General features: G+C 38.5%; 2 protein-coding genes across 2 annotated transcripts; one reads left to right on the plus strand and one right to left on the minus strand.

Moving 5' to 3' along the window:
• Positions 1 to 4,984: 4,984 nt before the first annotated feature.
• Positions 4,985 to 9,083, plus strand: mixl1 (Mix paired-like homeobox). Its single transcript, XM_023293858.3, has 4 exons — positions 4,985 to 6,016; positions 6,133 to 6,353; positions 6,449 to 6,575; positions 8,390 to 9,083. The coding sequence occupies exons 1-4, from the start codon at positions 5,920 to 5,922 to the stop codon at positions 8,965 to 8,967; spliced, it is 1,023 nt and encodes a 340-aa protein (XP_023149626.1). The 5' UTR covers positions 4,985 to 5,919; the 3' UTR covers positions 8,968 to 9,083.
• Positions 9,084 to 9,535: 452 nt separating this feature from the next.
• lin9 (lin-9 DREAM MuvB core complex component) lies at positions 9,536 to 23,301 on the minus strand. The gene is made up of 15 exons (XM_023293854.3): positions 23,215 to 23,301; positions 22,262 to 22,294; positions 21,751 to 21,842; positions 20,131 to 20,244; positions 18,491 to 18,621; positions 18,031 to 18,156; positions 17,730 to 17,887; positions 16,873 to 17,006; positions 16,352 to 16,480; positions 15,292 to 15,393; positions 15,113 to 15,193; positions 14,894 to 15,019; positions 12,764 to 12,946; positions 12,381 to 12,478; positions 9,536 to 10,606 (listed from the first exon to the last, which is right to left on the minus strand). The coding sequence occupies exons 1-15, from the start codon at positions 23,243 to 23,245 to the stop codon at positions 10,501 to 10,503; spliced, it is 1,644 nt and encodes a 547-aa protein (XP_023149622.1). The 5' UTR covers positions 23,246 to 23,301; the 3' UTR covers positions 9,536 to 10,500.
• Between the last annotated feature and the right edge of the window lie 266 nt (positions 23,302 to 23,567).

Consider the following 23,567-nt stretch of genomic DNA (forward strand, 5'->3'; position numbering starts at 1 on the left):
TACTGCACTATACTATAATGTACTATACTATACTATACTATACTATACTATACTATACTATACTATACTATACTATACTATACTATACTATACTATACTATACTATACTATACTATACTATTATAGACTAGACTATAGTGCACTACACTATACTGTAGTACACTGCAATGTACTATACTACACTATAATCTACTATACTGTACTATAATGTGCTATACTATACTGTGATCTACTATATTGTAGTATAATATATTAATACTATACTATACTACACTACACTACACTATACTATACTACACTATACTATACTATACTATACTATACTATACTATACTATACTATACTATACTATACTATACTATACTATACTATACAATTATAGACTAGACTTTAGTGCACTATACTATACTGTAGTACACTGCAATGTACTATACTAAACTATATTAAACTATACTGTGATACACTATAATGTACTATATTAAACCAGGCTATAGTATACTATACCAACAGACTGAACAAATCCAAAGATTCCTCTTTGTTGAGAATATATTTTTAATTCAGCTCATTCTGGAAACATCATTTAAAGCATCAATAAAACTGTTAATTCCAAGTCTTAGTTTTCATTATGAATTCCAATGTTACAGCACTGCTAACTGTAAAATTAATAGTCTATATAAATAAAATAATAGGAAAACATTTTAGTTTAATAATTGCAGTGACCTGCATGTAGGAGTTAGGTCTACATTCATTTTTATCTAAGCATTCACTGAATATGTGCCTCTTCATGATTTAAAAATTGCTCCACACATACATCAAAGAAGCCAATAAATGTTAAGAGTTTATTACAACAAACCAACAATCAGCAAAGCAATAAATAAATCAGTAGAGACACACATGGGAGAGCACTGATTTTGTTACAGGCCTGCAATCTAAGCTCTTGGAATGGGTGCATTTCTGTGTAATTCTTTGAATAAATATAAATTACAGCCTGAATGTATATAAAAAATAAACAATTCCAAGACTTAAGATCTATAACTTTGTTATGAAACCAAGGCAACCAAGACATTTTACAGTGCAAAATTAAACTTGTTAGGGTTTTCTGGTGGACAAACTCTGAAAAAGACACTAACATAAAGTATCTGAGGTGTTTCTAACCTAACATTTGCTGTTACACTGACACCAGTTTATCTGCAATAAGCTAATATTAATCATTGATGTATTCCTCCTTCCTGCTCGAATATAAATGCACTTTATTGCCGTAACATTCATAATGCTGTGCTTAAAAGACAACAACAACCGGCACACTCAACTACTAATAGTGATCCTATTAATGCACATTTGCACTGAGCACACAGTTCCATTAGGAGAGTATAAACACACTCCAGCTCCTTAAAGTATCCCTCAAATACACAAAGACTGATAAGACAGCTGAGATTTTAGCGTATCTCTGCAGACTGGTGAGGATAATTTACCAGTCTGTCTGCAGGATAAATGTATAGTGGCTCGGTCAACCTGGAGGCCAGAGACTTTAAAGGTGTGAATGTGCTTTTGTTTTAGCGGGCTACAGAGGCACTGGAAATGGCCAACAGTCATCCTGAAGTGTTTGTACTGTTTGAAGTGTAATCTGTTAGCCGTTCAGAAGTTTGGGGTCACTTAGATGTGTCCTTATTTTTGAAAGAAAAGCATTTTTTTTTTCAATTAAGATAACATTAAATTAATCAGAAATACAGTCTAGACCAGGGGTGTCAGACTCATCTTAGTTCAGGGGCCACATTCAGCCCAATTTGATCTCCAGTGACCAGTAAAATCACAGCATAATAACCGACAAATAACCACAACTTCAAATGTTTCCTTTGTTTTAGAGCAAAAAAGTTCATTCTGAAAATGTTCACATTTAATGAAATATCTTTTTACAAAATATTATGAAAAACCAGAAATTTCTTTAAAAAATAAATTCAATGTCAACAATATTTTGAGATAATATCAGTTTATCATTTACACATTACAACTTCCAGATCACAGTGTTTCTACAAAGGAACAAAACATTTAGTCACAGGTATCTGAAACTGAATGATGTCATATTTTACTTTATAATCAAAACGACAAAAGTCTGACAAAAAAAGACAAAAAAACAACCAAAACAAGACAAAATATTACAAAAATGAGACACAAAACGACAAAAAATGAAGCAAATGACACAAAACAAAACAAAAAAGAGACAAAAAAGCTACAGAGCGACAACAAAATTGACAAATGACAAAAACGACACAAAAAATTTAACAAATGACACAAACAGGACAAAAAATGACAAAAGCGAGAAACAAAACAACAAAAAATAGACAACGCAAGCGAGATAAAAACACAAAATGACAAAAACGATACACAAAACAACGAAAAAAGCAAAACATAAAACGACAAAAACAAAAGACAAACGATAACTCAGACAAAACAACAAATAGAAGACACAATATGACAAAAATAAGAAACAAAACGACAAAAACGAGACAAACAACAAAAAACGACGAAAACAGGACAAAATATTACAAAAATGAGACACAAATGACAAAAAAACTATGAGCAATCTAGTATTTTACTTTATGATCAAAACAACTTGTCATGGTCTAGAATTTATTTTATATTTATAGTTTTACAAACTTACAATTTGTAGTTAATGTCTTCTCTGTAATTTTTATACTTTGAGGGCCGGATTGGACCCTCTGGAGGGCCGGTTTTGGCCCGCAGGCCGCATGTTTGACACCTCTGTCCCAGACTACAGTCTTGGACCAATCTGATCTAGACATTGTTAATGTGGTAAATGACTGTTCTAGCTGGAAACAGCTGATTTTTAATGGAATATCTCCATAGAGGTACAGAGGAACATTTCCAGCAACCATCACTCCTGTGTTCTAATGCTACATTGTGTTAGCTAATGGTGTTGAAAGATTAATTGATGATTAGAAAACCCTTGTGCAGTTATGTTAGTACATGGATAAAAGTGTGAGTTTTCATGGAAAACATGAAACTGTCTGCGTGACTCCAAGCTTTTGAACAGTAGTGTATGTATTAATCCAGTTAGCTTTTCTTTTAATCTAACTAAAATGTCTAATTTCTATATGACTAAATAAAAAAGCTAAAGATTCAAGATTTAAGAACTTTGTTGTCATATACACAGCAGAAACACAGTTACCCTGAGTAATGAGATTCTTATTTTGCGAGATCCCTTCACACGACTGAAATAACAAAGAAAATTTTTTAAAAATAGTATGAAATGAGAATAAAACAAGATAAAAAATAGTTAAATATAAATTATATGTACAAATGTTGGTGTCTTGTGCATTACTGTAATATGTAAACAGGCAAGGGATATGTGCAAAATGTTGCTATTTCTAGATATTGCTGGTGAGTCAGTGGTTTAGTAGCCTGATGGTCTGTGGATAGAAACAGTTTTTTAGTCTGGTGGTCATTGCTTTCACACTCATGTAGCGTTTGCCAGACAGCAGAAGTGTGAACAGTGGCAAAATTGCAATATTACTGTGCTTGTTATTCTACGTTTATTTATATTTTCAGTGGTTGTGACCATTCTTGTGTCTCGTGTCCACTTCCTGGTCCAGCTCTCAGAAACTTCAGGAACTTCAACACCTTCACTTGAGCAGAGCAGTCTGGTCTGTGCACACAGGCAATACCCAATTAGAAGCCCTCAGACAAAGCCACCTATGAACTGTGAACGTCTGAACCAACGAGCACGTCTCTCCTGAACAATACTGCAAGTGTCAAAGTGCAGACATCAGTAAGTGCTCAGGTGAAGTGACACAAGGGCTGGCGAGAAAATTCCTCAAGTCAACAAGAACATTACTAAACTCATGGGTTCTCTATGGTCGGTTTATATGATGAAGTCATTTTCCGGAGCATGAAGTCACTAAATGTTGGTGATATTTCCACACATGCAGTCAACACCCAGTGAGAGCTGTAACCCATAAATCCTGTGAGTGTCACAGAGAGTCTGGAAATCATTAGATTTGTCGTACATATCGCAGCGATGAAGTCAAATCACAACCAAAGACTGTTTGATGTGCAAAATACAATACATACAAGCTCATTCCTGCAAACCATGGAGACAAATGAGTGTGTCTGGGTTAGATGTAGGCCAGCTGACCTCTCAGACTTGATCCCTGAATACGACGGAGGTGAGCCATTCAGCAACAAGCGCCCACTTCTGAGCACTTCTGAACTGAGGGTTGTGTATTGAGATGGACTTTGTTGTCACTTAGAGAGGACAGGAAGTGTAAATGATGCAAATCAGAGTGTGGAGAACAAACCGCAGAAGATTTTTTTTTCTTTTTATTTTTTGCAATTGATGACTATTAAATATTTTGGTATTTGATGAATTTCTTCCAGTAGTGGTAACTAACCTAGTGATGAGGAAAGCTAGTATTCTGATGACACAAATGAGATTGTGATGGAAGCATTTTAACCACTGACCAGAATATTCTGACTCATTTCTGACTCATACATGTGCTTTCTGAGTAGTTTTTTAACAGCCAAGTCCACACAGAGTGAAGTGAATCTTAATCAAACACATATTAAGCATGACCATTCTGTCGCACAAGACTTTTTTTGTTTTTTGGCAGTTAATGACTGTTAACTATGTTGATGGTTGATTCATTTTAAAATCAGTTGTTCACATTCTAACAGTAGTGCTTACTGGGCTGGTAGTTGGGAAAACCAGCATTTTGATGACAAAAATGAGATTGTAATGGAAGCCGTTCATTAATTTCAGATGTTTTAACCACTGACCACAATTATTCTGACTCATACATACAGTTTCTGTGTAATTTCAAACAGCTAAGTCCACACAGAGTGCAGTGAACAGACCAAATCTTAATCAAACACATATTTAGCATGACTATTCTACCACAGAAGACTTTTTTTTTGTTTTTTGGCAGTTAATGACTGTTAACTATGTTGATGGTTGATTCATTTTAAAATCAGTTGTTCACATTCTAACAGTAGTGCTTACTGGGCTGGTAGTTGGGAAAACCAGCATTTTGATGGCACAAACGACATTGTGATAGAAGCCATTCACTAATTTCAGACATTTTAACCACTGACCAAAATGATTCTGACTAATTTCTAGCTCATACATGCACTTTCTGTGTGTTTTTTAAGAGCCAAGTCCACACAGTGTGCAGTAAACAGAGCAAATCTTAATCAAGCACATATTTAGCAGGACTATTCTGCCATCAAATCTTCTTGAGACACATTTTCAAGTTACTTGACAGGGAGGTTGATCCAGACATCTTGCAGGATTTATGTGATCCCAGACTGTTGATCTGGAGGTCATAATAAATCTGAATAAAGTGTGCTGCAGGACTATTTTTCCTCATGACTGAATGCTTGAGGTTGCTGCAGAGTAATTATGATCTCATGGAAACCTGCTGTGCACATTTGATAAAGCCTGTATTGATTTCTTCTCATTTTAGAATCAAATTATGGTGAAAAATGCGCAAAATTAGCAGATATTCCTGTCGTCCTACAGAAGTTCACTAAAGCCCTTTGAACCTCTGACCTGTGGGGGAAATTTCCGCTCAGGCAGTTTCCGACCGTCTCTCTTTGAAGGCTACGGGTCCATTATTGCTTCATCCATGCCAAAGTGGGTAAATGTTTTCTCTGCCGATGTGTATTGCGCATGCAGATTCCATTAAAACCCCTTTAAACAGACCTGCGGCCGCTCCAGGTGCGACGGCTTCACACCTCCGGCGGCCTGCAGACGTCTGAAGTGGCTGCACGGCCGCTGCAGTGCCAGTCGGAGCTGATGGTCGGACCATTCACACATCCACGCCGCTGCACCTTTGATCGCCGGAGGATTTAACTCCAGCGAGCCTCAAAATCCAGCCAGTCCGCGGAGACAATACAGGGATCATGTCTGCAGCTCATGGGAATATGCGCGCTGGGGATCTGAATCACTACCAGATGTACCATGACGGGCATCTGCAGATGAACACTTTGGTGAATTCAGGTTTGTGTGATGGCAGCAAACACCGGCATGGTTGGTGTTTCCGTGCGTAATTTACGCACCTGTCCAGAGCAACGTTTCCGCGACTCAAACTAACTTCTCTGTCCTTTTATTTACAGATTATGGAGCCTCAGGTGTGACAGACTTCTTCAACTCAGCAAACTCTGTTCCGAGGGCGGACAAATGCGTGGCAATACTGACCCACAGGAGAAAGAGGACCAACTTTACGCAGCAGCAGATCGAGGTTTTGGAGAAAGTTTATTCAGACACCAAATATCCCGACATCTACCTGCGAGAGAGACTGGAGGCTCTGACTGGACTACCAGAGTCCAGAATCCAGGTACCTTCTGACTGATAGACGCCAAATAAATCTGAGGTATGGAAGTGAAAGAGGCCGAATTTGTTCACCTGTCCTTGTTTTGTTTTTTATTTTAGGTGTGGTTTCAGAACAGAAGGGCAAAGTCTCGTCGCCAGGTTGGCTCATCAGTGTCCATGAAGGCGAGCAACACACCAACAGCTGGACCTTTTGGACAAATCCAGAGCAGGATGGGTCCTGAGAAAGGTTATTACTGGTCTTACACTGTGTCACTTTCACTAAAAAGTTGTAATTTTAAACGCAGAAAACTGATTTCTATCCCTCTAGTTCACTTGATTTTACAATTGCATGGAATAAGTTACACAGAAAACTACAATCTCTTTCTCCAAAGCAGGAAATGAGTGTTTCTTACATTCTATATCCATCCATCCATTATTTATACACTACTTAATCCTCATTAGGGTTGCAGGGGAGCTGGAGTCTATGCCAGATGACTTAGGGTGAACTCAGGAGACACCTTGGACAGGTCATACAAACAATCACACTCACATTCACACCTACGGACAATTTAGAATCACCGATTCATCTGAGCATGGTTTTGGACTGGGCTGCACAGTGGCTGGGAGGTTAGCACCTTTGCCCTGCAGCTAGAAGATCCCAGGTTTGCGTTCTGGCCTTCCTGGGATCTTTCTGCATGGAGTTTCATGCCTGGGTTTTCTCCATGTTCTCCGGCTTCCTCCCCAAGTCCTAAAACATGCTGAGGTTAAATTGTGACTCTAAATTGTCTGTAGGTGTGAATGTGAGTGTAATTGGACCATCACCTTAAGTCAACCTGGATGAGTTCAAATAAAAGAAATGTTAAAATCTTAAACTTATAAAGGAAAACTATATATAACTGTCCAGATACATTCTTAATGTCAAATCAGATAAAACAGCTCTAATGGATCAAAAATATTACATAACAAATACAAAAAATATCACAGGACTGAGCTGGATAATAGACCCAACAAAACTAGCAATCAATATAACAAAGCAGGTCTCGTTAAAAGAATACACTTGAGGATGAACTGCTAGTAATTAAAAATATATCAAAAAAACCAAACACAAAAATGTACAATAACCTTTATTCAGCCTTTCATAGGTTTTCAGTTGAATTAAATCCATCATTTTATGCTATAAATGCTGACTGTCATCAATGGAATATCTAAAAGTAAAACACCTGCAGGTTCACACAATAAGAGACAACATATTTTGGGACAGCAAATAATTTGCTGTTAGAATATTTGAAGTCTTTGCTTTGTTTTATATTGGATCATTCCCACAAACACACCGGCAAAATGTTTTGACTGTTTAAAGTCTGTTTAACGCAAGAAAATGTCAGCCTCCCGCGACCCTAATGAGGATTACAGCTTTTCTCAGTCGCTTTGTTTCATTTCTCAGATCAGAATCGAAATTCTCAAAACTACTCGTTATATTTTCACATCATTGTATCACTTGTGCGCATCCAAAAAGCAGTTTCTCATTTCTTTGAACAAGTTGCAAATTCTTTGCTACATCCAAATGATTCTGTCCAGTTCTCTGCTGTTTCCTACATTATCAGCTGCTTATGTCATGTTGATCTAAATGTATTATAATGGGTCTCTGTGACATGTCAGAATTTTATTTTATTTTTGTCCAACCATCTGATATCCAATCTGTGAAATCTTTCCAATGTCAATCTACAATTGTCATCAGAATTTATCCATAGTTTCCATCAGAACATCCCTCCAGAGAACACTGTTATGATGACAACATGACTAAGCAATTTGACTGTCTTATCCTTAGATAGATAGATAATGGATGGATGTTTTTGGACTGTGGGAGGAAGCCGGAGTACCCACAGAAGACACACACATGCACAGGGAGAACATGTAAACTCCATGCAGAAAGATCCGAGGCCCAGGCTGGGACGCAAACTGAGGACCTTCTAGCTGCAAGGCAACAGTGCTAGGCAACAGTGCTAACCACCAATCCACTGTGCACACCCCGTTTCAGAACTAACTGCTTGTTTTGTCTTTCAGTTTTTGACAGCAGCAGCCACAGTGCTGAGGCACACAGGACAGGAGGTTTTGGACTGGAGGACAGTTTCAGGCCTTCACTGCACCCAAACACAGAGGACCCTCACAGGACGGGTCATCCCATCAAACCCAGCAGCTACAACCACTCCTCCTCCTCCTCCTGCATCTACCAGAAGGACGGAACCGAGCCGGAGCAGATGCAGCGACACAAGCAGAGCGTCGCCGTGCCGAGCTGCGACATCCGTCTTTACCCCAAAGAGAACGAGCAGAACCCGAAGGTGGAAGCCAATGTGACCGGGAGCCAGGGTCCGAAGGTCCTGGTGGAGTACGACAACTTCCCACCAAACAAAACCATCGGACCCGAGATGAAGGTCGTGATTCCTCCCATCCCGGCGCAGAATAACTTCAGCAGGTCGTCGCCGAAGGACACCGGATGCCACATGCAGTATCCACAGGCGAGGGCTGCAGGGGAGAACTTCAACCCCTTCTCTCCCATCCACACCTCCAACACTCAGGACTTCACCGACTCGGAGTCCGACTGGGAAAACGAGGCCATGGCTGGGTTTGGTGGCTTTATGTGAAACATCTGAAATAAAGAATGTATAATAAGACAATGTGTATTTATTGAAAACTATAACCCTCCTGTCGTCCTGCAGGTCCAAATTGACCCGTTTTAAAGTTTGAAAATGTGGGAAAATCCAGCAAATTTTGCTGGATTTCGGTTGAGTTTTTGGTGAATGTTTAAGAAAATTAAAAGTTTTACTGATATATATATATATATATATATATATATATATATATATATATATATATATATATATATATATATATATATATATATATATATATATATATATATATATATAAAAATCACTTGAGGTATTTTTAGGACTTTTTTTGGAAGATTTTTACTAATTTTTTGAAAATATTTAGAAGAATTTTCTTGCCAAATTTGGAGGATTTTTTAAAAAAAAAACTTTTGAGAAATCTGAATTTTCTTCCTGAAGGTTTTGCAAATTTTCAGAAGTTTTTTTGCTGAATTTTGGGATTTTTTTCAGACCAGGAAACAATATTTTTTTGGTGCCCGTAAATGAGGACAACAGGAGGGTTAACTGACTATAAAATAAATAAATAAAGATGCTGAAAAACTGCGTTGCAATATTATGTTTAATATAAAAAGACAGAAACCTTTATATACAATTGCCCTGAGGCACTCTCATATACAACTTTACAAAACTGAAAAAGGAGATTCTCTAGGAAACAACTGTTGAGTTTTCAGGGTTACATCAGGCTTAGTGTGTATCGGAGGGGGTGAGGGGAGGTTGCAGCAACAGCCATGCCAAATGTGGAAACTGTGGAAATGCTAAGATCTTAGGGAGTAAAAGGCATCAAAACCCCAGAGTTCTCCTTTATAAAAATACCAAAATCTCTTCTCAGTGCACACAAAATTACAAAATACATTTCTGAATACGCGGCAGAAATGTCGACAATAGTCCTAATAATCAGAGATATTGTACAATTATCTACAATAAACAATTTTATAAAACATTCTTTAGCTTCCCCTATGCTTACCATCAGTGGAGCAACAACACGTACAGGGGGGAAACGTCCAGAGAGATAGCAAAATATTGTTTCAGAACCATACACACCTACCCAAAAATAAATAAATATGGACTATAAAAACGGTTAGAATCGATGTTTGGCACGTGAAACCAATAAATAATGATTTCAGAATTTTGCAGACGTGGATTGTGGCGAATAGCTGAAGACTCTTTCAGGCTTGTGTTCAGTCGGGTGCGCAAACATTTCCGTACGATAAAACTGGGTGGATAAAACGTCTGACGTCCTCCGTGAAAACTCGATCTGTGCAGAAGTGTGAGCTGTTTCAATGGGGGGCGTCTAAATTCGGACAGCATGGCGGTGATCCACAACATCAACATGAGCCTTTTTTGTTTGTTTGTTTGTAGTCTTATCAGTTCAGGTGAAAGCACCATTTCAAAAGACAACATGAACGTACCACACCTCTGCGTGTGTGCATGCACCTGTGTGTGTGTGTGTGTGTGTGTGTGTGTGTGTGTGTGTGTGTGTGTGTGTGGTCAGGACGATGCAGCTTCTCAGACTGCATTGGTGTTGTTGGCAGCGAATGCATGCAGGTTGCCCAGCTGACTAAGGCCACTCTGGATGTGCGCCACGTGGATCTCAACGTTATTCTGGAAGCAACTGCAAACACAGGAGAGAAAATAATACACTCACAGTAAATCATAAAAAGATACAGATAATCAAACTGATAAAAACCACGAAAAGTAATCTAATTAATTAGAGGTTTGTTATTGATTTTTTGTCAAATAGCAATATTTGACACAATAAGCATACGGGCCATTCCAGAATTGGAGGACATTTTACATCAAATTTCAAATAATTCATGTACAAAATAATAAAACATGCAGTTGTTGTGAAATGCACTTGCCCTGAGACCAAATCTAAAAAAACTAGAAGAAAAGAATGTTTCAAAATATTTTTAAAATACCCAATAAGTCTGGAGTTCCCCCTATAATACCATTTTTCTCTTGTCCCACCCCCTGATGACCTGAATCTCAAATAAAACTGTTAAAATGAAACAAATGAAACTTGAATCTCCTTTCTTTTGGTATTATATTTTCATCAATGTCTCTTGTAATTGTTGGCAAATTTTTTAATCAACATAATATTATAAATAATAAATATTATGTATATGTCCCACAACAACCCTGTTAGCATAACATTTTTAGCTGGTAGAATAAGAAAACTGTGACTCACATGAAATAGAATTAACATCATCAAACAGTTTTCCTAAAGAATGTGTAGAGCAAAGCTATGTCCTCTCTTCTATTTTCATATTTCCATAACATTGTCAGCCTTGATTGAATGTCTCACTCTACCTCATATTATCAGGATCAGACTAATTCTTTTGACTGTTTTCCATCAGTCAGTTTGTCCTCTTGGTCAGCAGTAACAGCAGCTAAATATCTAGCTTCTACTGCTGAGAAAAAGATCACATTAGCATGGATTAGCAACCCTGTTACTGTGATTAGAGTAGGGTTAGCAAACAACACAGAAAACATGGAATAAAAATGCTACCATTGATGTGGAAGCTGAGCCAATCAAGGCTTTGATCGTTTATTACCTATTATTGATGAATATGGAGCAGAAAATTGTAAAAGAAAAGGTTCTTTTTCCAAAAATTTTGAAGCCCAAATGTCCTCCAATTCTGGAATGAGCTAGACTGAATGGGTAAATAGACATATACGTGAACTTAAACAACAAAAATGTTTACGTTTCATTTCTATTTATCTACATTTTTCATCTGTCTGCAACATTGACAGATTACTGCAAACTCAACATGCAGTTATAGTAAATATACTCAACATTTTAAGACTTTCTGTAAACTCAAGCACTTTCAATGTCTTGAAAAGTGGTCTATTGTGGGATGGCTACACCATCAGGCGGTACCAGGACTGTCATACTCTAATGTTAGCTCTGGTGCTAACAACATGTTTTGCATTGAGGTGATAGAAAAAACTCTTTGATGCAAAATTTGCACACAACTACGCTTTTATCCAAGTTACCATCGGGAAGATTTTTAAAAGAAAACTTTGCGTCCAACAAGCTCAATGCAGCCTCGTCTTCCGTCTCTGTTTACCAAACTTTCTTGTGTGTTGGCAAACAGACTTTAGGTTCATTACCGCCACCTACTGGGCTAGAGTGTGCATCAGTGTTACCGGTGTGCCAGAAATTAGGGAACTGAGAAAGGTGTGATTAAATGTGTTATTTTTGTTTGTAATGCATTACTGAAATTAATGCGTTTAAGTCCCAGCCCTAACAGATAATAAAACTGAAACAACAAAGAGCTCACCTGCTTTTAAAAAACTAAACTATTTTAAAAGTCAGTGTCTCTCTCTTGGTTCTGTTGGAGCTTGACAACAGAGGAGCTGATGGAAACTACATTGTTATTTACCTGTTGTTGGAGGGATCGATCGATGCCTTGATGTCATTGAGGGAGTCTGTTAGAGATTTAAACTCAAATGAATTCAAATCTCCTCCATCTGCCAGACACTGAAAAAGCCAGAAAAACAGATAAATAACAAGTAATCAAATCATGAATGCATTACATTTTGATGTGTACATAAACAGCTGCGGAGGAAAGTCAGACACTTATTTACATAGTATTCCTGCCAGCATCTCTAATTTGGTGCTCTGGAGGTGAAAGTGAAAAGATGTCATTTTTTATTTAAATTCACCTACGAAATGTTTTGAATAAACTCCCCAGAGAGCACAACATGCACCATGCTGACAGAAATGTGTGAGAAAACAGCAGCGAAGCGTTGCTACATGGACTACCTTGATCTGTAGGAGCAGGGCAGTGAGGCGGGAGATGAGGTGTGTGAGGCCGGGGTTTGTCACACTCTGCTGTCCGTCCTTCAGAGAGTTACTGAGCTGCACCATCTGCTGGGCTTCTTCTTCACAGCGTCGCCGCAGCTCCGTGGGATGGTCGGCTGGAACCATGCCCTGATCTGGAGCAAGCTGGACAGACGCACATCACTGATTAACACTCTGAAGCCCAAAACCCACCAGCGGGGGTTTGAAAAGCAGGTTTTCATTTAGAGAGAAATTAGACCAATTATCAGCCACAAACTGTAAACAGCAAAACAAAAAGTCAGAATTTCAACTTTATTGTCTGTGAGGTGCAGTTCAGTTCAGAAAGTTAACCAAAGGTGAGTCATAATTGATCAAAATCCCTTTATTAGTCCGCCAAGGAACGTGGCACAGCTTACGTGATGATCGCTGTCTGTCTTTCTGTCTGTCTGTCTGTCTGCCTGCCTGTCTGTCTGTCTGTCTGTCTGTCTGTCTGTCTGTCTGTCTGTCTGTCTGTCTGTCCGTCTGTCTGTCTGTCTGCCTGTCTGCCTGTCTGCCTGTTAGCAATATTACTCAAAAATGGATGAAATTTTCAGTGAAGGTCAGAAATGACACAAGGACCAAGTGTTAAATTTTGGCAGAGATGCGGCTTATAGTCTGGATCCACAGATTTGTTAAAGATTTCTGTATCGTTGCGGGATCACACTTTTCCTGCTTTATAAGCAGTTTTTTTTAAATAGTTGTATGAACTGTATAAACAGGTGAAAAGAAATATTCTGACATACACTGCCATTCAAAAGTTTGACTAAAAGTTATTTTTGAAAGAAAGGCTGTTTTTTTTTTTTTTTTTAAATGAAAATAACATTAAATGAATGATAAATCCAGCCTAGACATTGTTAATGTGGTAAATGACTATTGTAGCTGGAAACAGCTGATTTTTAATGGAATATCTACATAGAGGTACAGAGGAACATTTCCAGCAACCATCACTCCTGTGTTCTAATGCTACATTGTGTTAGCTAATGGTGTTGAAAGGCTCATTGATGATTAGAAAACCCTTGTGCAGTTATGTTAGCACATGAATAAAAGTGGGAGTTTTCATGGAAAACATGAATTTGTCTGGGTGACCCCAAACTTTTGAACGGTAGTGTAGATCACATGATTCAGTATCCGTACATAACGTACACATAAATAACACACACTAGTACTCAGCACAAGCTCATTTTGTTTGTGGGTACATCTATATTAAAAGGTCCACATTCTATGTTGCCGTGATTTCTGATCATCAATAACTAGTAAATAAATAAATGCTGCATTTCTGGCAACACTATACGGAGGAATGAACAGCCATGGCAGAGTACTGCACTCTCTCAGTGCTTTTCTAGCTCTACATGTTTCACTTGAATTTTTGCTCCAAATAAACCATTTGCTCCTACAACGCTGAGCAAAATACAAATAATTTTAAGTTTGTTTTAGGTTCCTAGTGACTCTGCTGTGACAACAGGTCACTTGACAAAAATTTAGGGACTTTTGATTGAACTGGGCTTAACAGTAGAATGTGTTGGAGCAGATAGGAGGCAAGTATGGAAAGAAATAAAACGTAAGCAGTAAAGTATCTATAGTATGTAAAATCCCAGTTTATTAAAGTATTGATAAAACCTGTGGGAAAAATGTTGGACATGATGAATGCAGATTTTTTCAATTTCAGTGCAAAAATTAAACTTTTGTTTTTTACTTTAATGATTGATTAAATTATAACTTTGTTGTACTGAACTTAAGACATTTCTGAGTTCTCTCTACTTCTAGCTGTGGTTATGCTGCTTCCATAGAGGTGCAGGACTTTATATTGTGGTGAAAAATGACACTTACGGTGAGTAAAAATAGAACAGGAGCAAAAAAAATAAAAAAATAAAACAACCAGAAACCACTTCAACTTCAGAGAGTTCACACAATAAGGCTCACTGACCCAAAGGTTTTTTGTCGTCTGGTCAACACTCACAGAAAACATTACAACAGGACATAAAATATCACAAGTATAAAGCACACTCATATACTTGGTTGTATTTACAATCAGGGATAAATATGGACACAATTTAAGTGTATGTGTTGACTTACTTCACAGCAGAACTGCTGAACTTCATGAAGCACCTTGTTCAGATCTTTATTCAGCTGCTCCAGTTCAAGCACGGTGGTGGCGTATCGTTTCTGGAAGTCCAGGTCAATAGGCATAGAGTACGACTTCTGAACACAAAAACACAAACAGAAGTAAGTTAGGCCTGATGTGTGCATTTCATAAGCATTTGATTTGATTAGTTTTATAAATGAAAACTGCACCAGTTTCTCAGCCTCTGTGTTCATCTCTTTCAAGTGTTTAATGTGCTCTTTCTTGATCATGAGGATTTTGGACAGCCTTGTCTAGGAACAAGGAAAACAACAAGACTATGAATCTGTCAGAACAAAATGTTAAGTTTTAGGATGTCACCTTTTAGCGCCTTTTTAACAGGGACACTTACCACTTGGACCAGGAACTTAACAGGAAATCCTCCCAGTGTATCTCCCTCAGTACCGGGCAGTTTGTTCCTCCATGGTGACTGGTTGATAAGAGGGTCATTGTCCTGGAATTGGGGAAAAAAGGACAGTTGAGTCATTTATCTTCATGAGGAACTTAGAGGAGAAGATTTGTTGGTTTTTCTCACGATTCACTCTGTAGTTTTGTGTTCTGTTTTTTGATTAAATTAATTTTATTTATTTTTATTTATTTCAGAGCTGAAGGTCAAACCAATGCACTGTTTTCTTTTTTGGCTTTTCTGACTACATTTATAAAGAGCAGAAAAGATAGACCGAATAGATGAAAATGTGGGAAAGAGCAGAGAAGAAGCAAAAGTCAGGTCAGCTGTTGAACTGAGCTTCTGAGGGGCATTTTAGCTCATGTACACTACCAGTCAAAAGTCTGGACACACCTTCTCATTTAATGGTTTTTCTTTATTTTCATGACTGTTTAGATTGTAGAATCTCACTAAAGGCATCAAAACTATGAATGAACACATATGGAATTATGTAGTAAATGAAAAAGTGTGAAATAATCAAGAGAATGCCAAGAGTGTGCAAAGCAGTAATCAAAGCAAAGGGTGGCTATTTGAAAATATGAAACATGTTTTGACTTATTTCAGGCTTTTTTGTGATGTCATGAAAATAAAGAAAACCCATTAAATGAGAAGATGTGTCCAAACGTTTGACTTGTAGTGTATGTGCTGGGACAGAAAGTGTAGAATCTGACCTCTAAACATGTCAGATTACTTCAAGGTTTGAAAGATTTATGCTATAGAAACACTCTCTTCCACCAGTATCTACACTGTCTAAATATAGTTTTGCATGCTCACATTTATAGTCTACTTTATCTGTATACTGTATAGTGTGTTGGATAAACCATTTCTGCCTGACAAAGCAGCTGTTTGCGTAGATAAACCTAATCTAAGACAAAGCAGATCTAAGGCAACAGCAGAAATCATTAACAGCTGTTTGCACGGTAGGGCAGCAAATACACATCTGTCAGTAGCCGCAAGTTTACAGTACCATGTGGACAGGAGTGGTAGTGGACGGGTAGGGCCCTCTAGGCGGAGTCATGAGGTTCTGCATGAAGCGTGTCGACCGGTGCTTCTGGGCGAAGGCTGAAATAGGCATGGTTTCATTGGGTTCGTTGCTCTGGAAAACATAATTACAATGAGATGCTCAAGAATGTAACCTGAATTTTGATGGTATAGCTTCTGACATTTTCTTATTGTTCAGGGCTCAGAGAGAGAGACAGAGAGAGAGAGAGAGAGAGAGAGAGAGAGAGAGAGAGAGAGAGAGAGAGAGAGAGAGAGAGAGAGAGAGAGAGAGAGAGAGAGAGAGAGAGAGAGAGAGAGAGAGAGAGAGAGAGAGAGAGAGAGAGAGAGAGAGAGAGAGAGAGAGAGAGAGAGAGAGAGAGAGAGAGGGAGAGGGAGAGAGAGAGAGAGAGGGAGAGAGAGAGAGAGGGAGAGAGAGAGAGAGAGAGAGAGAGAGGGAGAGAGAGAGGTTCCTACAGGGATAGTGACAGTGCAGGATAACTGGCTTACCAGGACTTCATAATCAGGCACAGTGTGTGTTCCCAGGCCACTCCGGTCAAAGGTGACGCGATAGGTGGCAGCGCTAGTGTCAACTGCATCAATCTGCCCTGTGAACAGACCATCATGGACGCCCCGGAGTCGAGCTGTCGAAAAAAAACAGACATTTTCTTCATATCGCTGAATAAAATGAATTTCTTTGGACATGGATCCAGTTTTATAAAGCCACTATAACTCTATTTGGAAAAAACAATCTGACTTTGAGTTGTTAAAAGCATTTTAGGTCAATCATACGGACTCCTGATCTGCTAGTCTAGCTACAGTCACTGTTGTACAGTGCTTTCACTTATGTTTACAAACCAACATGTGCAACATTATGAACCCATACATGCAATAATCCTTCTAAGGGTTTATATTTTCATACTTTTACACAAAGTGCTGTTTGTAACATTTACTTATTTGATGACTATAAGCTGCATCACTGCCAAAATCTAATCACTTGGTCCTTGTGTCATTTCTGATGTTCCCTGAAAATTTCATCCAAATCCTTTAGTCCGTTTTTGAGTAATGTTGCTAACAAACAAACCAATGCTAATCATCACATAACTCTGCCTTGGAAGAGTAAAAATGCATAAAATTTGTTTCAGTGCATCAACAATAAAGTTCCACTAAACCAAACTCTGTTGTACTGAAGCTGCTAACTCACATTATATTGCACAAGGTTCAATGTCTTTAAATTTAGTCCGTTTTTGAGTAATGTTTCTAACAGACAAACGGACAAACCAACGCTGATCTTCACATAACTCCGCTGCAGAGTAATAACCACCTGACAAGCTGAAAACGCTGCGTGTTCATTTCAGTCGTCTTACCGGTGACTTTGGTTCCTATGATGAGGGGCAGGGGGATTTCTTCAGGAAGGTCTTTGCAGTTCGACACATCTGAGAGTTTTCTTTGCTGCAGCAGCCGCATTTTCTGCCGCTTCTGTCTCAGCGCCGTTCGCTCCTCAGCAAAGAATGCTGACGAACACCTGGACAGGACAACACAAAATTGTGCTGTAACACCTTTATTCCTGTGCATTAAGGTTCCAAAGAAACACTTACGAAAATCGTATCCAGAAAAAAAAGTAGGAAGAAAATGATGTCTATGGAGGAAGTAAAGATGACAGCGTACCGTCGCGGTTTCCCCATCAGTCTCCTGATTGTTCCCCACTCGACTCTTGTCAGTTTTCTTGTTTTCAGGTTGGGAAAAGACTCTTTGAGACAGAGGCAGAATTCATTGTCGCCCTCAAAAAGAGGTCTGAAAGAAGTAAAAAAGGAAAATATTTTACAAGAGGTACAGATTAACCAAAATTTTAAATTCTGAATAACTGGGAAAACAGAACATGTATTAAGTTTCTGGAAATACAAGTACATCAAATATGGTTAAAATAATCTTAAATCCCTACAATAATAATACACATATCCTAATTTAAGAGTACATACAAACCTAGTACAAACAAGTTTTGTTACTGACTAAATCCTGCTTAGTAAGAAGTTGAACTCAGACCATTTATGTGCAGCCGGCTTTAAGTCTTTCTTTATGTGCACCTATTTAAAATTCTTGTCTTCTGAAACTGAAGGTGAGGCTTTACCTGTCAATATTGGAGTAGAACCATTCGTAGATGCACCATTTGTGAGCTTTGGGAAGTTTGAGGAGGTTTCTTAATCTGAGCCCTATTTTCTGGGATGCCTTCTTATCTGGTGTCACGACAGTGGAAAACTTCTGTAAAGAAAACCATTAAAGAAACAATCAGTCTACATACAGACACAGTACAGTACTCTAGTACTTAAACAAACACCTTAAATACGGTCACTCTAAACAAATTCCCACCCATTTTTTACTATGCAGGGCAGCTGTGGAGGAGTTTCTGTTGCCTAATCATTCACTAATAGGTACAGGCAGTAACTTCTTGTTCCCACAATCAAGCAGAATGATTTAAGTGGCTCAGCATGTGTGGTTGAGCAGGTAATCAGCTAGAAAGCACAACTTTGAAATGTCCTGCTTCGTTTACCTCACTGGCTCCAGTACAGCATAGGAGAGACAGCATTACAGAGTTTTTATTCACTCCATACCGGTGTGCTTTACCTGACAATTTAACAGCCTTATTATTTTCTGGTATATTCTGCCTTTACAGCTCGTATTGTCTCTGCTAATGCAAACAAAACAACTGTTCTTGTTCAATCTACTAGTCACTTCTACTACTTCTAATCGATAAACCAACATGTCAGCATCATAATAAAGGCGTAGTAAAGTGGACAGACAAACAGGATTTTTTAAATATAAGTCAGACTTTACAACGCTGTAACATATCTGAGGAAAGCTGAATTTTCCCTTGAGAGAACTGTGGCAAAATCACAGCACAGACAGACTTAGTGGCAAGTTCATCCTTGAAAATAGCTCAAACAGGTGATATCAGGGACCATTAAAGTTCAAAAAAGTGATGTTATAATGTCTGTCACACGTTACTAGGGCTGCAGCTATCGATTATTTTAGTAATCGAGTATTCTATCGATTGTTCTGGCGATTAATCGGGCTTCCGTGCTTGGCATGTGCGTTCAAAAGCAGAAGTGAGTGCGCTGTGCAACAGAAAAAAACGTCCTGACAAAACACAGGCGAAATCTGTGGGGTATTGTACATATATAGTATAGTATAGTACAGGGTATCCAACTAAAACTCAAAGTCATGGGAACCCCACATGTATTCAGTTGGTGATGCAGAAATCCCATAAATGTGTTTTTATGTTTGGTCTGTTTAAACTGCTGCTACTGCAGCTGATTGAACACGAATAAGAAAACTGGTCAGTTTATTAGTATTTATTACAGAGAATATTCAATCAGTAACTTTAGTTTCACTTTCATTTGGCCAGAAATTAAAGTGATTTCCTTCATTATGAGACAATATCAGACCTACGTGCACTTCAATACAATATCATGGTTGAATATATCAAGTTTGATAGTGTTATTGTGCAGCTGTCTGTTATCAATAATCAGCTGCATTGATCGGTAAAATAAATACATTAACACACGTTTAACCGTTTTCTACCAGCATTCCTGTCCAAAATAATTTCCAGTCGCAGCTTTTTACTGTCATAAATGTTCATGTTCCTCATTGTTCTCTATGTAAACAACCTGTTGACTGAAGCAGCTGAACACCATCGGTTCATTTTGTGCAGAAAACAAGTCGAATGATGGTTAAACGCTCCTGTTTGAACTGTGTGTCCTCAGTCTTTACCTGTGGCGTGGTAGTGACCCTCTGGCTCCTCCGAGGGGATCTGGAAGGGAGACGCTGCTGTGGCGGCTCATCTTCATCCCGAAACAAACGGCTCCTCTTTGAGCTCCGTGTGGGCTGGAAGAACAAATAGAGTTCCTAAGTAGCGGCACTAACTGTTTAATAAGCACTTTTGCATACCACGCATGAGTATCAACAGTAGGCGTTCTGGTATATCAGAGCAGCAAAAGCACCAGTGAATCAAATTTATTAATGATGGCTCAGCTCCATCAATTGTCCCTGAAAGCTGTGAGATGGAACCCACATGTACAAAACAAGGATCCTGGGAGTCATTTTTAATTTTATAGATACACCTGCGCCTTTCCTGCTATGATATACCAAATTAACCACAATGAAAATGTCTATTTATTGGAATCCAAAGCCAAAATCCATGTAGAAATGTGCTATAATCAATACAATTCTGCAGATATACACCAGATTTAGGCGATAAGAACCAAACACGCTCAGTATGTATTCGAACAAACATGTCAAAGCAATGTTTTTAATGAATAGTTGCTACAAGTTCATCACAGAGGCAGTGCAGGATGCCATACTGTCACAAGAAATGTTCAGATGAGATTAAAATATCCACCTCAATGAAGTATTTTGTACACTATATACTGAGGTGTACAACAAATATTATCAGAAAGGGTCTTAAACCACAGCCAACTACCCAATTTCAGCTACCTAATTAATACAAAATCACAAATTTGCACAACACCAGGCACAGACCATGAACGTGTGGAACGCACTGTCCTCCCAAACCAACGTGAAACAACTTAATGAAGTAATAAATTCAACTATTGAGCCGGAAACAACAATTTTAAAGAAAGCACTTGACTGTGCTGATAAGAGTAGCAATGGGCAGTGAGCATAAAATAACATCAATAACTCATCCATATCAAGCAAGAGTTTTTTAATTACAGAGTAATGGATAATGTGATTCAATTATTCCCATCTACAAACAATGTACAAGTTTCTAAATACGCTCCCTTATGCCTGCCAAGGTCTTTGGTTTTGTTCTAATGTGCTACATGTAAATATTTTATGTCAAATCCTTGTAAAGTGTTGAACACTGCCATTTTGGCCATACTGCTCTGGTCAAAGAGAGAATATCTCAAGATGCTTTCTTGCTAAATAGAGGTTGAATGAAAACAAATAAATTCAGACTTTAAAGTGTCTGTTACATAGGCATTACAGTCTGTCATTTGCAGATTATAAATGGAAAATACAGAACAGAAATCTCAGAAATTGCCATAAAAAGTGACAGTTTCTGAGATGTTTTTGTCCTTAATTGCCTAAATGAGGCAATTAAGATCACCTGCTTTCTTCATCCACAGACTCAATTTCTAGTATATATACAATATAATTCAATGCAGTAGATCACTATTACCTTGTGAAGCTGATTTTCTAGATTTTAAATACTGATACTGAATATGTATCTGTTCAGTCCACTGTATGGCTATTTTAACTAACCTCTTAGTTAATGTTTTAAAGCTTAGCAGTCAAAAATGGGTTCAACAGGTGCCCTTATAGTGCTTCCCTTTCACAAGCTTTAAAACTGACCATCATCACATCTCTTACCGTGTCCATTGTGACAGAGGAATGCCGTCCCCTGGTGTTGTGAGCTCTCGGGAAGCTGTTTTTTTCATTCAGAGTGTTGGACAAACTGCCCTCTGTAAGAAGACCAATGTATTGATATGTAATAATAATGTAAGGACACCATATTTGAGACTTCAGTTCTCAAATTACAGAAATGTTTATGAATTTTCTGCTTCGGAGTGGAACCGATAACTTCCTAGCAAGATTTAATATTAAAAAAAATCTATATTTGCTGATGTAGAGATAAAGCTACATGTAAACACTGTGTATCCTCGACTGTCACACAGGTCTGGGCAGTGTGGGTTGTCAGTGTAAGCTTGTCATTATCAAGGGTAATAAAGAACTTTAATCCAATGAAAGATTCAGACTCTAAAAAGTAAAACCACAGCATACGTGATCCGACACACCCACAGAAAAGATCAGGTCATCTTCAGAGACAAAAGATGTCCAGGCATACAAATCTCAGAACAGATTAAAAACAAAAACCACAAACCTTTCAGACTGACGAGTGCCTCTGCTGAAGAGCCTGAGGAGGAGAACAAATTGTGCTTCATCAAAACATAGTACTAATGGCACAAGATAAACATATTAAAGTAAATTTAAAATGTTGAGAAGCATGCCACTATGATAAGGAAGGCTGATAGGCTGTGTTCCCTATATTTGAGTTAAAATGCTACGTTGATTTCATCCATTAAACAATCTCTGAGGCTGTCCTTTAAACCCTGACAGCAGCCAGGTGGGTGAACTGGAGTTGGACGTAGCTAGCGCAGTCCGTTAGGCCTTCACCCCCAGTTTGAGCTGTCAAGCCCGGTCGTAACATCAGCTGGACGGATCACATCAAAGAAACGAGCTAAAGGGGCTAACGTTACACTGCGTTACAACCTGAACATAGTAATTAATTACACTAGCTGCGCTCACGTCGACTATTCCTGGCGTTACCAGCCAAACAACTTGGCTAGTTCCCCCCTCACCGGCTTGTCAAAACGATCCGCAGCGCGTAACCATGCAACGTTAACCGGCGCAAACGAACGTTAAATGTGAGGAAAGTGTCACGGAAACTGAAAAAAACTATGCCCAGAAAAAACGCGTAGCTAGCTAGTAGCTAGCGACGTTGCAGTAGTGCTTTTGCGGTTGTTGCGTACGATGTAAGGTTAGCAGACGTTAGCTCACGGCTAAGCTAACGTTATTTGTTTACCCTGTTGGGCTAAAGTAACTTGTTCAACTCCAACATTAGCTACGGCTAGCCGCTCGTGCTAACAAGCGTTAGCCGACTTGGACAGACCCGGTGTCTCTTTGAACTAAAACGGCTTTGTGAAGTCCACGCAAAACTCATAATATCAGTTACACGGGCAGCGACGTCGATTTACGGCTAATTATTTATTTTCCCAGTGCGGGACTGCTGCTTGTTTACGACGCGAAACTCCTTGAATTTGTGTTGTTACTCACTCTCGTCTAACAGCTGGTCCATCTCCGCCATCTTGAATTAGCCGCGCCGCTTTTTCAAAGACCTTGTCAAAATGCATTCTGGGTCGGGACGCTATCTGGAGGGCGATTTGAGAAATAAAAAACGCCAGAATTTACCCCAAAACATGGATGGAGAATCGCTTTGTTTAATTTACTGTTACAAACAAATAAGTTTAGCTAGTATAAAGCCATATTTTCACTCTTAAATGTTAACGGAAATGCTTGTAAAAACCGCTCCGTATTAAAAAATAGGAACACAAAAACCGTCTATTGTTTCATACGACCCTTGATTTTGACACATATTTAGTTTTCATATTTTCATTCAGAAGCAAATA

Source organism: Amphiprion ocellaris, chromosome 12 (genome assembly GCF_022539595.1).
Source record: "Amphiprion ocellaris isolate individual 3 ecotype Okinawa chromosome 12, ASM2253959v1, whole genome shotgun sequence".
NCBI lineage: Eukaryota > Metazoa > Chordata > Actinopteri > Pomacentridae > Amphiprion > Amphiprion ocellaris.

Excerpts from the sequence above, each read along its gene's own strand:
- mixl1 (XM_023293858.3), top strand. The coding sequence starts at position 5,920 with ATGTCTGCAGCTCATGGGAATATGCGCGCTGGGGATCTGAATCACTAC. Across the intron at positions 6,017-6,132 it reads GAACACTTTGGTGAATTCAG|ATTATGGAGCCTCAGGTGTG; the intron begins GTTTGTGTGATG and ends TTTTATTTACAG. Across the intron at positions 6,354-6,448 it reads TACCAGAGTCCAGAATCCAG|GTGTGGTTTCAGAACAGAAG; the intron begins GTACCTTCTGAC and ends TTTTTATTTTAG.
- lin9 (XM_023293854.3), bottom strand. The coding sequence starts at position 23,245 with ATGGCGGAGATGGACCAGCTGTTAGACGAGA. Across the intron at positions 15,194-15,291 it reads TTAAGTTCCTGGTCCAAGTG|ACAAGGCTGTCCAAAATCCT; the intron begins GTAAGTGTCCCT and ends CCTTGTTCCTAG. Across the intron at positions 12,479-12,763 it reads CCCTGCTCCTACAGATCAAG|TGTCTGGCAGATGGAGGAGA; the intron begins GTAGTCCATGTA and ends TGGCTTTTTCAG.